This window comes from Oncorhynchus gorbuscha, linkage group LG06, assembly GCF_021184085.1.
Source record: "Oncorhynchus gorbuscha isolate QuinsamMale2020 ecotype Even-year linkage group LG06, OgorEven_v1.0, whole genome shotgun sequence".
Classification (NCBI taxonomy): Eukaryota; Metazoa; Chordata; class Actinopteri; order Salmoniformes; family Salmonidae; genus Oncorhynchus; species Oncorhynchus gorbuscha.
The window spans coordinates 29,952,150-29,965,906 of record NC_060178.1 but is presented as its reverse complement, the minus strand read 5'-3'; the positions used below and the strand labels follow the sequence as shown (position 1 = coordinate 29,965,906).

Below are 13,757 nucleotides of genomic sequence, written 5' to 3'. Positions count from 1 at the left end.
GTACTTTACACCACTGCAAACTATTGAAAATGCTATTATGTTCTTTGAAATAACATTTTTTTTTAGGTTTCTAATGTTACCTAAGACCTTTATCAACACAAACAAATTATTATTCTTCCACTAGCATATATGAAATGTATTTATTACACTGTTAGAATGCTCATGCGTCATTGGCTGGAAGGGTCGAAATTTGGATTTAGGCCTAATTTTTTCACAAGGACTTTGTAGAATTATACAAAAACTAATCTAAACAAATAACTATTGTTATATTTTTCCATGGATACATTTCTTCATGCAATTTGTGCGTTACAACTGTTTGTGCACTATTTATCAAGACTTGGTGTTTTAGTTTGCAAACCTTGCGGGTTGATATGCATCTGATGTGTACACCAAATGGAACACCCGTCAACACTCTAGCTGGTCCTTACAAGCTGAACGGCCAGGAGGTTCTCGTGTTAATGGAAGATAGAAATAAACATTTGAGGAGAAGGATAGGCTACAATGACCAACAGCTAGGCTGCTACTTAATATTCTGAATGGATATGTTGTTATTATAAGAATAAGGAAGCGCATGCACTGCAGCCTCAATTAACCTAGCTAGCTAGCTTCTCCAACTCTTTGGACCAGTGACACCTCTCCGCTAACCGTTTCCATTTGCTTGGGAAAAACCACTACACAGCCTACACTGCCGTCACCATATTAGCTGACGTCATAGTCAACATGGCTACTAGAACTAACGCAATAGTAAACCCACAATCAAATCTACGTGCACAAATCCATGTGGACACTATATTGTGTACAATCACACAATACAGTGTACAGCAAGCAGTTTAGCAGTTACACCGGTGGGCCCCGGCTGCAATAAATTCATACAACTCAAAGCTTAACTTCAGTTGGAAGAGTTGTAGTGTTGGCTATCCAACAGGTTTTTGAGTAGGCTAAATAAGCTGCATTAGGTAGCTAACTAAGTGAAAGGTAAACTAAGAAGAGAAAAACAATAAAAACAGCTGCTTCTTTCATTTAAGAAATTAATTTGTTCAAAACTCATCAACTATTATCTCTCTCTCGCTTTGAGTCAACTACTCACCACATTTGATGCACTACAGTACTAACTAGCTGTAGCTTATGCTTTCAGTCTGAGATTCATTCTCTGATACTTTGATTGGATGGACAACATGTAAGTCTATGGAAGGAGGTGAGAACCATGAGCCTCTTAGGTTTTGTATTGAAGTCAATGTATCCAGAGGACGGAAGCTAGCTGTCACCCGGCTACATGGTGCTAACCTACAGAATTCTGTTGATGCTACTGTAGACCTTCATTGCAAAACAGTGCGTTTTAATGAGTTATTTAGAGACGTAAATATATGTAATATTGTTTAATCTAAAAAGGTTTACTTTATGAAATTCACGGAGTAAATTTTACATTTACATTGTAGTCATATAGCAGACACTTATTCAGAGAGACTTACAATAAGTGAGTACGTACATTTTTCGTACTGGTCCTCGGTGTGAATCGAACCCACAACCCTGGCGTTGCTAGCGCCATGCTCTATCAGCTGAGCCACACGGGCCCTCCCCGGATGGCCCACTGAAAGAGAGAGACAACTAAATCATACACATCATATCAGAGCTCCTCCACTCTGAAACGTAGCCCAAATAAATCTACTCATCTCCGTTCATTCTGGACAGTTTATTTGGTCCCAAAAGCAACAAGAGAGAGAAAGCGATTAATTGTTCCTGCTCTGTGAGGAAAAGCAACATGATCCTCTATCATGAATCTCTGAGGATGAGTGGAGCCAGGCTGAATTCTCTTCTGTTGATGGCTTAGCTCTCAAAATACACATGGCCAGTTCACCTCAATACACAGACCAACACCACACTGTGGATGGGCCAATCCCTGCTCAAATCACTAGGGTCACATGAGATATTCCCCTGTTTTTTTTACTTGGAGAGAGAATGAAAGAGTCCAAGAGAGCTATAGACAGAAAGCCTCTCAAGACAGAAGTGGTCTAGATGAAGACGTATGGTTACTGGAATAATATATCCCGGTTCTGTGAGGTTTTAGGTATGTTTATAAAGCACTACAGTGGCTCTGTCCTCCCTGTACACACACACAGCTGAGAAAACTATCTTCTGTGTGCCTCGGGCCCCAGAGGTCCCCCTCACAAAGACTGTCTTCCTGGCTACTCAATACACATCATTCACACAGGAGCAGGAAATAAGCAGGTTTTAGATACAGCTGGGAATCTAGGTACTGAGCTAATGCTGGCTGGCTACACAAGGCTGTATGGTGGTCTGGGCAGGAAAGGGGCTCACGGACTGCTACAGCATCGTAACTACTCCTACCCATCCCCCGAAGCTAGGAGGTCTTGGCAAGCGATGCCTTCCTTTCTCTGTCTCCGTCTGCCCAGCGGGGGTACATAATCTATTTAGCGTGTGTGTGATGAAAGAAGACATCTTGTTCACCTGAGGCAAGATATAGTATGGAGATTAGAGAAGAGGATGTTACATAATAGAAGTACTAACAGAGGAGACACACTGGCTTTGGGCTCTGGTCAAAACAAGTGCATTATATAGGGACTAGGGTGCCGTATTGCACGCAGCCACTGACCCATTTCTTCCTCCCCCTCTTCCAGGTCCGTTTAAGGATTGCTACCAGGTGCGCCAGGCGGGCCACAGCACCAGTGGGATGTACCTGCTTAAGTCCGAGGGCAGTGACCAGCTGATCCAGGCCTGGTGTGAACACGGCCTAGACAACGGAGGCTGGACTGTGCTACAGAGGAGGAAGGATGGATCGGTCAACTTCTTCAGGAACTGGGAGAACTACAAGGTACTATAGTGCAGACGATAACGCACACTGACATCGATCATAAACATCTGGATAAGTATGTATATTGTTAAGCACAGAGCCATTGGGGGTAAGTCCAGACCTCTCTCTCTGACCTCCAACCAGAAGCCACCCAGATATGACCACAGTAGGGACATGGAGGGAGGGGCTGATGTTCCCCTTATCTCCCCTCCTACATAACATAACCAAGCCCACTCCCCACCACATTCTGGGGCTGCTAACACACCCCATCACTCTGGAGAAAGCCCTGGCACAGAGCCACGCATGTGTGCACACACACACACCTACTATACCCCCATGGGCAGGTGAGGAAATCAGACTCCTTCCCTCCTCTCTCTTCCTTCACCCCCCCCCGCTTTCCTCTAGTTATCATCACAGATCTCATCTGGACCCAAAACACCCAGCAGTGTGTGTGTGTGTGTGTGTGTGTGTGTGTGTGTGTGTGTGTGTGTGTGTGTGTGTGTGTGTGTGTGTGTGTGTGTGTGTGTGTGTGTGTGTGTGTGTGTGTGTGTGTGTAGCCCCCATAGACTTTCTCCCCTGCCACAGCCAGTAATTCACCTTGACTGGGAAGGCAGAACTTTGACACATTATCATCTCCAACAGGGAACTGATTCAATTCTGTTCCATTGATTCTTAAGGTCTGGTTTCCTTTAACACAATGATGCAGCGTGTAATCATATTACTGAAGTCTACCCTCTGTGATTTACCCTCTCTTTGTCCTCTGAGCGGGACTATTTAGAATGTCTACAGACACAGGTGTGGTTCCTTTTGCTGCTGATGAAACGGTGCGGTTTGTTAGGCTAGTTAGTGGGTGAAAGCAGCATTCCAAAAGCTTTAGCTGGGACACTACACAACCACCACACAACTCACTGTCCTGTAACCGTTCATTAGAAACCCTTGGAGACTGGAAATTATCTATATTATAACCTGCTGTGTGTGTGTGTGTGTGTCCCCCTACAGAAAGGATTTGGGAACATTGACAGTGAGTACTGGCTGGGTCTGGAGAACATCTATAACCTAGGGAAGCAGGGGGACTACAGGCTGCTGGTAGAGCTGGAGGACTGGGTGGGAAAGAAGGTGTATGCCGAGTACAGCAGCTTCCACCTGGAGCCTGAGAGTGAGGGGTACCGCCTGAGACTGGGCACCTACCAGGGAAACGCTGGAGACTCCCTCAGCAGCCACAATGGGAAAATGTTCACCACGCTGGACAGGGACAAGGACGCTTTCTCAGGTAAAACAAGACAGTGTGCCAAAATAGGGATGTATGCTAGAATACAAGTACAATGCTGTACTTGCACGTTAACACACTACTATGCTACAATACTCGTTTCCCAATCATACCGTTTCACAAGCTTCTTTGTACTGTGGTCCATTTCTCTAACATCCCTGCTCAAGTGACATCAAGCACTAGAATACGCTGTACCACTAAGCCCCCTCCTCTCCCCTCCCTAGGTAACTGTGCTCACTTCCATAAGGGTGGCTGGTGGTACAACGCCTGTGGCCAGACCAACCTGAATGGAGTGTGGTACAGCGGAGGGGTTTACCGCAGTAAGTTCCAGGATGGAATCTTCTGGGCCGAGTATGGAGGAGGGTTCTACTCCCTCAAGTCTGTCCGCATGATGATCCGACCTATCGATTGAGCGTGGAACAGGCTCCCATCTCCCTACCTACACTATGACCTTTGACCCATCATGACCCCTACCCTACCCCTCCCACTCCTGACCCCTCTCAGCTTCTCTACCAAGCTACCCTTCATCTCCACACTCCATTCCATCCTTCCATTCTCAAGTGGAGAAGAGGATTGGATTTCAACAGTCAATGCCCAAAATGGAAACCCTGGTTATGTTTGACCCTCTCTGGATAGAAGACACAGCTTTCTCCTATGTTTCAGCTGTGCTCCTATTGAGTCCTCTCTAACATAGCCAGATAGTGCTGTGACAGATAGCAGTGGACAGCCAGAGTATGGACTCGAAAACAGAGCTAGCTGCCACTGCCTTCTACAACAGTCTATATATACAGTATGCTACTTCACCATGTCACAGTTCAATACGCTATGAAGGTGATTACTTTAGGAATTTGAGATGACTTACAGCCTAAATGCTACTGGAAAGAAATATTGTTCATTTTGTTGTTCTGTTTTGCTTGTCTCCAGCGGGTTTGTTGCTAAGTGAGTGCCTTTCTTCACAGTGTAATAAGGATTTCATTACAAGTTCCTTATGTCATCGGTTAAAATCAAAATGAGAATGTACCACAGTCAAAAGGGGTTGAGAGGCACGCACCTCCCCCCAGGCATACAGGACTTGGTATGGTCTTCATGTACATATTACTCTGTTGTTTTGTTTGGGCTTGTTGTTTCCGGGGTTCCCACAAGCACCGAGCAGAAATGGACTCTAACAATGTGCTTTGTGACGTGGGAATGGCCTAACTCGCTTTGGCATGTAAATATATTGGGCTTTATTTGTGAGAGTTAATTTAAGACGTATGAATCTGCTCAAGCCAAATGTTTCCTCCATGGTCTCCCTGCCATCTCTCACTTCTGTTATTTATCAACATATTTATAATGAGTATAGTTATAGTCACTCCCTGCTCCATTTAGCCCCAGTATGGCCATTCTGTTTATTCCTGTTAAGGGTCTCACACACACACTAGAGAACAACCGATAATCAGCTGAGCCGATATATTGGGCCGATATTGGCTGTTTCTAGTCTAATCGGCTATTGGCCCTTCTCTAACGACTTTGCAGATAGTCCCTCTACATAGCAAAGCTGCTGCTATGCCAGCCACCACTCAACGCCTCAGCCACGAGCACTGCACAATGCCAAGGAATGTCTAGCTGGGCAAATCAGCAGCAGTAAGCAGCAAGCTAGCTCATTCTCCAACAGAAATGTGTAGTATTAAGAAATGGATTAATTGACACAATGGATGAATTAACTCCCGTGGCAATTATTAGTTGAGTTAATTCACTAATAATTATGCTTGTGTCAATGTGCCCGGACATGCATGCAATAAGCAAGCTAGCTATGTGACCTGTTATCAAAGATCACAACTAAACATTTCATCTGTGGTGTTAGCTAGCTAGCTAGATAAAAATGTAGCCATGATAACAAATAGGAGCCAATAGCCAATGTAACTAGCTAGTTGTCATTTAGCTGGTTATCATTTTGAACACGCACCATTTTCTGCAACGAACCATCTGACTTGTAATTGTGTTACGTAGTTAGATTGGTAAAAAACTATGTCAAACGTATTGTTTGATATTTCCATTAATGCATTAATACACGGATGTCTCTGGGAAATGTTGTCATCCAAATTGTGAAATGTAATGATATTGGATATCAGCCGAAAATATCAGCCTCGACTCCCTAAAAATCGGTATCGGCCCTAAACAATCCATATGGGTCATTCTCCAACACACACACAAAGACGAACGTCAAGTTGACGAAGGTGAATAGCTGCCCTGCTCTGACATCAGGTTCCGTGCAGCTCTATACTAAATAAAACCGTTTTTAAATACCCGTTGCTCTCAAGACTTCTCATTCACACCATCTCTCTCTCCATTTCTCACCCAACCACCCCATGGCCAACAAACAAAGTAACATATTCCAGGACAGTTAGTCAAACTAGTAAGTCCGCTTTGTCACGGCTGGTGTAAACATTATACGTTTGATTATACCACTGTATGAAGGAGCTATCAGGAACAAAGAGGTAGTAAATATGGAGGATGATGAGTCTTATGAAACCTCTCATTATGAAGGAGTTCACAATGAAAGAATGCAGCCTTGGAGAGTAGAGGAGGAGAAGAGGGGGAGAGCGGAGGAATGGGGAGGAGGAACAATGAGAACCACATTTCTGTAGTTGAGAGAGAGAGAGAGCCTGGAGTCAGGACAACAAAAAGGTGAAAGTGGAGAAGGAAAGAGAGGACAGGGAAAGATGATACTGAAGTAGAGGGGAGACGAGAGAGATAAAAGGAGAGTGATCAACAGAGAAATGGATTGAAGACAAAAAGGCAAAAACACAAAAAAAAAGGGGAGGGGAGGAGGGAATGAAAAAAGACAGGGGGGGGACATTCTTTCCGTGTTAAAATGCTAAGCTTTCAGTTTTACTAAGATCCATCCTAAAGTTATGATTCTCCTCTGACCCAGGTCCCTAAGGAGCCATTAGTCTTTACACACACACACACACACACACACACACACACACACACACACACACACACACACACACACACACACACACACACACACACACACACACACACACACACAGCTAGCTAGCACTGCAAGGATGATAAGCGAATGCACACACACAATATATAGGCATGCACACGCACACTGCTGCTGTATCTCTGGCTCCAATACGGTGGCTGTAGGTCATGGAAACAGAGGGAAATTGAAGAGAGTTGGTTTGGAAAGTTGGATAGCAACTTGGCCTAGTTCTCTCATCTGACACTTTGCCCTCATATTTCCATTACATTGGTTCCTCCACAGCCCAGCTCCAACCCTACTGCACCACACAGACACCTCGCCAATGGCCCTGGCACTATTCTGTGCAGCCAGGGATTTGCCTCAGAACATGGTTGACTCTTCTGTAACAGCCAATTCTGTAATGGTCTGCCGCGTAAAGGGGTGAAATTGTGGTTAAATCCAATTAGGTTTGAATATGGGTGTCCCTTTAGACACATACACAGCATATTGAATTCAACCAACTCATCTACTTATGTCAACAGGCCAATTGGAGACCAAACCATTGATTCCCATTCAAAATCTCAGACCACAGTGTGAATCTCAGGTCAGTGTGTGCGCGGGAGCGTATGTGTGTGCCTCTTCCGGTACAGAAAGTCTGCTTAGCCATTTAAGCAGATGCTCTTATCCAGAGCGACTCACACCTTTGAGTGCATACCTTTTCATACTTTATGTTCCCCGCGGGAATCAAACTCACTATTCAGGCGTTGCAAGCGCCACACTCTACCAACTGAGCCACACTGGATTCAGCACTTCAACTGAAGATTACCCTACGACTCAATTCTTATATCCCATTCCCTCTTCTAATATCCCAGACTGTCACATCTCAGAAGTCATTGCCAAATCCCTTTCCCAGTACAAGGACTGACATAGAGCAAAGGCCCCTCATGACTACTGCCATGGATGCATTTGACTGCTTGTTGGGTTTTATAAGGTAGCTACCTCAAATAAGCAATCTCCTGTAATCAGAGCAGCCTTTTGCCTGTTTGTACTATGAGTATTATACATCTCTGGTTTGCACACACTCAGATGAATAAACCTCTCTCTCTCTAATAGCAGCAGGGTTCCACGGAACACACACTGGTTTGTTTTACTGTCCTTGTTGGGAGCAAACAATTGATTCCTATTCAAAATCCTATTTTCCCTAACCCTTAACCTACCCTAAACCTAAGTTTAAAATAGCCCTTTTCCTTGTGGGGACCGGCGAAATGTCCCCACTTGTCAAAATGTTCCTCGTTTTACTATCCTTGTGAGGACTTCCGGTAAAAACAAAAACATAACACACACCCTTCCACTGAGGGACAACACGGTTTGGAAACAGAGCAGAAACACAGCTTAAAACACCAGTGTAGTCATCACTAAGATGCCAGTCAATCAAACACTCCCCACTCTGTGTACACACACGCACACACGCACACACGCACACACGCACACGCACGCGCAGGGTATGGCTGCTTCTACTGTATACAGAGAGTGGAGTGATTTTAAGAGAGAGCACCAATTCCTGCCTTTCCCCATTCATTTCTACCACAACAGGAACTACAGAGAATTACGAGTTTTACTAGAGCTAATAAAATAAGAAGAAACCTTCCATCTAGTCCTCAAAGGAAAAACAGAACAAACAAACACACACAGAGAGAGAGAGTGGGAGTGAGGGAGTGAGGGGGAGGGAGAGGGGAAGAGAGCGAGAGAGCAAGAGAAAACAAGAGAAAGAAAAAGAGAGTTTGAGAGAAGACGGATGTGTTTTCCCCCTGTAGTTCATAGGGGATTCCTGGGCCTTGTTAGTGTTCAGTAAGACAGTCTGTGCTGCCAGCTCTCAAAGAGAAAAAGGAAAGAAAGAAAGAAAGGGGGAATAAATATAAAATGATGAAGCAGAGGAAAAATAAATAACATGTGACTTTTAATGATTTCTCCATGACTCATGTGTTTGTCCAGCTATGAGCGGCACATGGTGTTTCCGCTGCAGTCATTTAGCGCGCCACAGCAAAAAAATATGGAACATTAAAGAAAATTCACATTTACTTCTCCTCTGCAAATAAGTAATGAATTGTAAAAACAGAGCACCCCATTATATATTTACCTAGTCGGCTTGTTGTGCGTTCCAAGCGAGATAAATATTTCTCTCAAGGCGCATTCAAGTGGCGATTGTCTCTCTCCCCATGGCATTCTCACAAACAGTCAATGCATAACAATTCTTAATGCAATCGTGGAGAACCCAGCTTTCCATTCATACTTTATTTCTCAACTCCAAAATATGCGCAAATTGCACAATTTTAAACCCCAAGTTTTTTTTAGTAGGGGCACGGTTAAGCACATTACAGCTCTGCAATTTGCAGTGAGTGCATAGGTGAAAGTAAATTGTAGGGTAACGTGGGGTAAAGTGCCACCCTACCGCAAAATAATTTTTGGGGAGTGACTTATTAAATTGTGATGAGACAGATGAAATGTTTAGTTGAGCAATAGTGATGGCAACCAGGGAAAGTGTTAGGGGATTATTATAGATTTTTTAACATTAAGTGGTTTGTGTGAGGTACAGGCAGGGGACGTTTTACCCCAAGTAACCCTATTCACTGTGTTCATGCTAGTTTTTTGGGACATAGCATCATATTGATGAATTGTAACTAGTTAAAAGATTACATGTGGGTATCTAGCTAATGATTAGCCCAACAGGGTAAATGCAGATAGGCAACCCCATTCTTCAGCCTTTTTATTTATAGCCACTATGCTGTATCAGTTGGGCTACAGGTGATAATGCTGATTGCTAATAGCATACCTGATAATATGGACCATGCATAAGCTATATGCATGGTCCAAAATGTTAAAATAATTGTAAGAATACATTTTTGGGCTCATTTCTAGAGGTGGAAATGATATTTTAGATGGTGTTAGTATACTTTTATTTTCATTCATTTTAGTGTAGAAAGTCCTTTTAAAAGTCTGAGCTTCTCAGTCCTGCCTTAAAATGGCAGGGAGAATGGCGACAGGAAAGTGTCTGCATCTTACCCAGGTATGGTATGCAGGAGTTCATGCTCTGGCTGCGTATGTAGTCTCTCAGACGCTTGTAGTTGTCTTCTTTGGCCATGAGGTACTCCAACCTCTCAAACGTTGCTTTGTCCTTCCGACTCAACAACTACACAGAGACAGAGAGAGTTGAATTATTGTACACATACAGAGAATTCATTCAACATTCACAGACTAAATAAAAGTGGGAACATATGAAAGCAAGATCCAAGTGAGAAAGTGCTAAAAAAGAGGGGGGAAAGAGTTCAAATCTGGACGTAAGAAGCACAATATTCAACCTGGAGCCAGGAATATTGTTGTGGCGGGAGAACTGGGGATCATTTCCCTGGAATGGCCTCGTTGTGATTCAAATTCATTCACTCTAATTTATTAATTTTCCGGTCACTTCAGAGTGCAATATAATACCGTGCATTACCCGGCAAGCAAAGTCTGGTTTTCAGCCTTGCCAGAAAGTGAGAGAGTGCGTGAGAGAGCGAGAGAGTAAGAGTGTGAGCGAGAGTGTGAGAGAAATAAAGCGAGAGAGTGACCAGTGTGCGGCGAGTGAGTGAGTTTATGTATGAGAGTTTATTTTTACAGGGACAGTGCACGTTACATCAATGTTCTCGCCGAAGTTTCTGCACAGACGCTTCATATACACAAAACCATGACATATTCCAGTAATGACCAGGTAATGACTTGACTGGTGAGATAAAGACCATTTACATCTGCCACTGCTCTACAACACACCGGCAAACACATTTTCAACCACATTTTTATGTAGCTGTGCGGTTGGAGAGAGACCATTGTTTTGAGATGCATGGACACACAGTAACTCACCGCCCACGTCTTGGAGAGTCTATAGATGGGAGCGCTTTGTAGGCCCGACACCACAGCCATCACGGCATGCAGATTGTTTATGTCACACAGTTTCTGTTGGGAACAGAAAACACTCGAGATGTACACACACACTTTTGCATTACTAGAGGTTTATTGTCCACTCATGTGGAAATGAAACAATAATCGGTTGAGAATAAACAGAGGACAAGGTTGTGTTCCTTACCTTGGCAGTTCGGATGTACAGACTGAGTACCTCAGCTCTGATCTTCAGGGTCTGAGCATGAAGGATCTCCCTCACCACCCAGAAAGTTGTCTGGAGACACAATCAATCAATTTGTTATTTTGCATAGCACAAAGTGAGTACCGGCACCTGACACAGATGGTTAAACAGGACTTCCCAACAGAGTAGACAGACACACACATACATGTGATTGCGGACTAACCAGCTATTTAACATCAGGTATAATATGTTCCTTCAAGACAGACTCAGCCTACATCACACAGGTCAGATCACAACACAATGTCTACAGAGAAGCTGCACTAAATGGGAATGTTCATCAGATTAGTTGTTCTGTCTGCAATGTGACCTTTGGGGGAAACAAGAGCACTGGAGGAGAAGAGGGGTCGGAGGGCTACTGGAATGGAGGAAAGTTCACCAGACTCCAGCCAGTGGTGGAAGAAACTATTTTTAATACCCCCCACTCTCCAAGTTAGGGATACTGTACCTCGTCTCAAAATAGGCCATCAACCATGAATGATAATTATTCACATTTTACCGGCGAAATGGCATCTGCATGCCAATCATTTGATCACAATCAGTTTCATGGGAATATGCATGTAGATCTTCTTGAATGACTGTTTTAGAGCAGATGGTGTTAAACTATTAGCCTATGGTTTGTAGATACCCATTAATCCCAGCAACCCGTTCCCGCAGGAGGCTTTTTGCCTTATGGTAGGCCATCATTTTAAATAAGAATTAGTTCTTAACTGACTTGCCTAGTTAAATATAGGTTAAATAAAATACACTTCCAGTCATTGCCCTAACTAACACTAGTTAGCATTGGCTCGTGAAACTACCTCTAACTTCCTTCATACTGGAAACTGAGACATAAGGATGGTATCCCTTTAAGAATAGGATAGGAAATGCTGGTGATGATTTTACAATGTTCTGATTGGTCAAAGTGGTCAAGCCTCTGACCGGCCTCTGCAGTGCACACAAGTAGCCTACAGCTCTTCATTCTCGTCACCGCCAGAGAGGAGACATGGAAGAAACCACCATTTACCTACCTCTAGGTTGCTATAAATATTTATATTGTTTGTCATACTATAATTATGTAATTTGTGGTAATTAACTATAAATCATACATAAATGATCAGAATTAAATTTCCAAAAATAGTTTGACCAGCTCTGTGTATATTTAAATTAAATTAAAAAATGAGGGAGCGCTGCTCCCCCATGATCCAGCAGCACTACACCAGCTGATGTATCAACAGCTACCCATAAAAGGTATATAAGAGAATGTGGTCAGAGTGTGTGAGAGATAACCCATAGACAGAACAAAGTGATCTGATCGATAGATCAATTGGCCAAGAGCTCACTGACACAGCTCTCCTCTCATAGTAAAGCAAATAAGGTCAATGAATTGGTCAGTGTCTGGTCCAACCACCCTCAGGAGAGAGGGAAGGGAAGAGAGGGAGGGAAGGGAAGAGAGGGAAGGGAAAAGGAATGGAAAGATGGAAGGAAGAGAGTGAGGGAAGAGAGGGAAGGGAAGAGAGGGAAGGGAAGGGAAGAGGAATGGAAAGATGGAAGGAAGAGGAGTGGTAATGGGGGGAAAATAAGCTGATATCAGGCATCCTGAGTCTTTTATAGTCTGAAGCCGTCTGTACACCGTGTTCCAGAGAGAAAGATCGAGGGGAGAGAGAGAGAGCAAGAGAGAGAGCGAGAAAGAGCAAGAGAGAGAGAGCGAGAAAGAGCAAGAGAGAGAGAGAGCGAGAAAGAGCAAGAGAGAGAAAGCGAGAGAGCAAGAGCGAGAGAGAGAGCGAGAGAGCAAGAGCAAGAGAGAGAGAGCGAGAGAGCAAGAGCAAGAGAGAGAGAGCGAGAGAGCAAGAGCAAGAGAGAGCAAGAGCAAGAGAGAGAGCAAGAGCAAGAGAGAGCGAGAGAGAGAGAGAGCAAGAGAGAGAGCAAGAGAGAGAGCAAGAGAGAGAGCAAGAGAGAGAGAGCAAGAGAGCGAGAGCAAGAGAGAGAGCAAGAGAGCGAGAGCAAGAGAGCGAGAGCAAGAGAGCGAGAGCAAGAGAGCGAGAGCAAGAGAGCGAGAGAGAGAGAGAGAGCGCGAGAGAGAGAGCAAGAGAGAGAGCAAGAGAGAGAGCGAGAGCGCGAGAGAGAGAGCAAGAGAGAGAGCAAGAGAGAGAGCGAGAGCGCAAGAGAGAGCGCAAGAGAGAGCGCGAGAGAGAGAGCAAGAGAGAGAGCGAGAGCGCAAGAGAGAGAGCAAGAGAGAGAGCAAGAGAGAGAGCAAGAGAGAGAGCAAGAGAGAGAGCAAGAGAGAGAGCAAGAGAGAGAGCAAGAGAGAGAGCAAGAGAGAGAGCAAGAGAGAGAGCAAGAGAGAGAGCAAGAGAGAGAGCAAGAGAGAGAGCAAGAGAGAGAGCAAGAGAGAGAGCAAGAGAGAGAGCAAGAGAGCGAGCAAGAGAGAGAGCAAGAGAGCGAGAGCGAGCAAGAGAGCGAGAGCGAGCAAGAGAGCGAGCAAGAGAGCGAGCAAGAGAGCGAGAGCGAGCAAGAGAGCGAGCAAGAGAGCGAGAGCGAGCAAGAGAGCGAGCGAGCAAGAGAGCGAGCGAGC

At 44.4% G+C, this 13,757-nt stretch overlaps 2 protein-coding genes across 14 annotated transcripts in view; one reads left to right on the top strand and one right to left on the bottom strand.

Annotated features, from left to right (window-relative positions):
* Positions 1–6,363, top strand: part of LOC124037810 (angiopoietin-related protein 1-like) — a 30,906-nt gene extending 24,543 nt beyond the window's left edge. For both annotated transcript variants that reach the window (XM_046352896.1, XM_046352897.1), the window contains exons 5-7: positions 2,637–2,830; positions 3,809–4,079; positions 4,301–6,363. In XM_046352896.1, the coding sequence (XP_046208852.1) occupies positions 2,637–2,830; positions 3,809–4,079; positions 4,301–4,488 (653 nt within the window). In that variant the 3' untranslated portion in view covers positions 4,489–6,363. The remainder of the gene's footprint in view (positions 1–2,636; positions 2,831–3,808; positions 4,080–4,300) is intronic.
* Positions 1–13,757, bottom strand: part of LOC124037809 (ras-specific guanine nucleotide-releasing factor RalGPS2-like) — a 169,313-nt gene that overhangs the window by 67,616 nt on the left and 87,940 nt on the right. For all 12 annotated transcript variants that reach the window (XM_046352887.1, XM_046352891.1, XM_046352884.1 and 9 more), the window contains 3 exons: positions 11,150–11,239; positions 10,927–11,019; positions 10,093–10,219 (listed from right to left, as the gene is read on the bottom strand). In XM_046352887.1, coding sequence (XP_046208843.1) covers positions 10,093–10,219; positions 10,927–11,019; positions 11,150–11,239 — 310 coding nt within the window. The remainder of the gene's footprint in view (positions 1–10,092; positions 10,220–10,926; positions 11,020–11,149; positions 11,240–13,757) is intronic.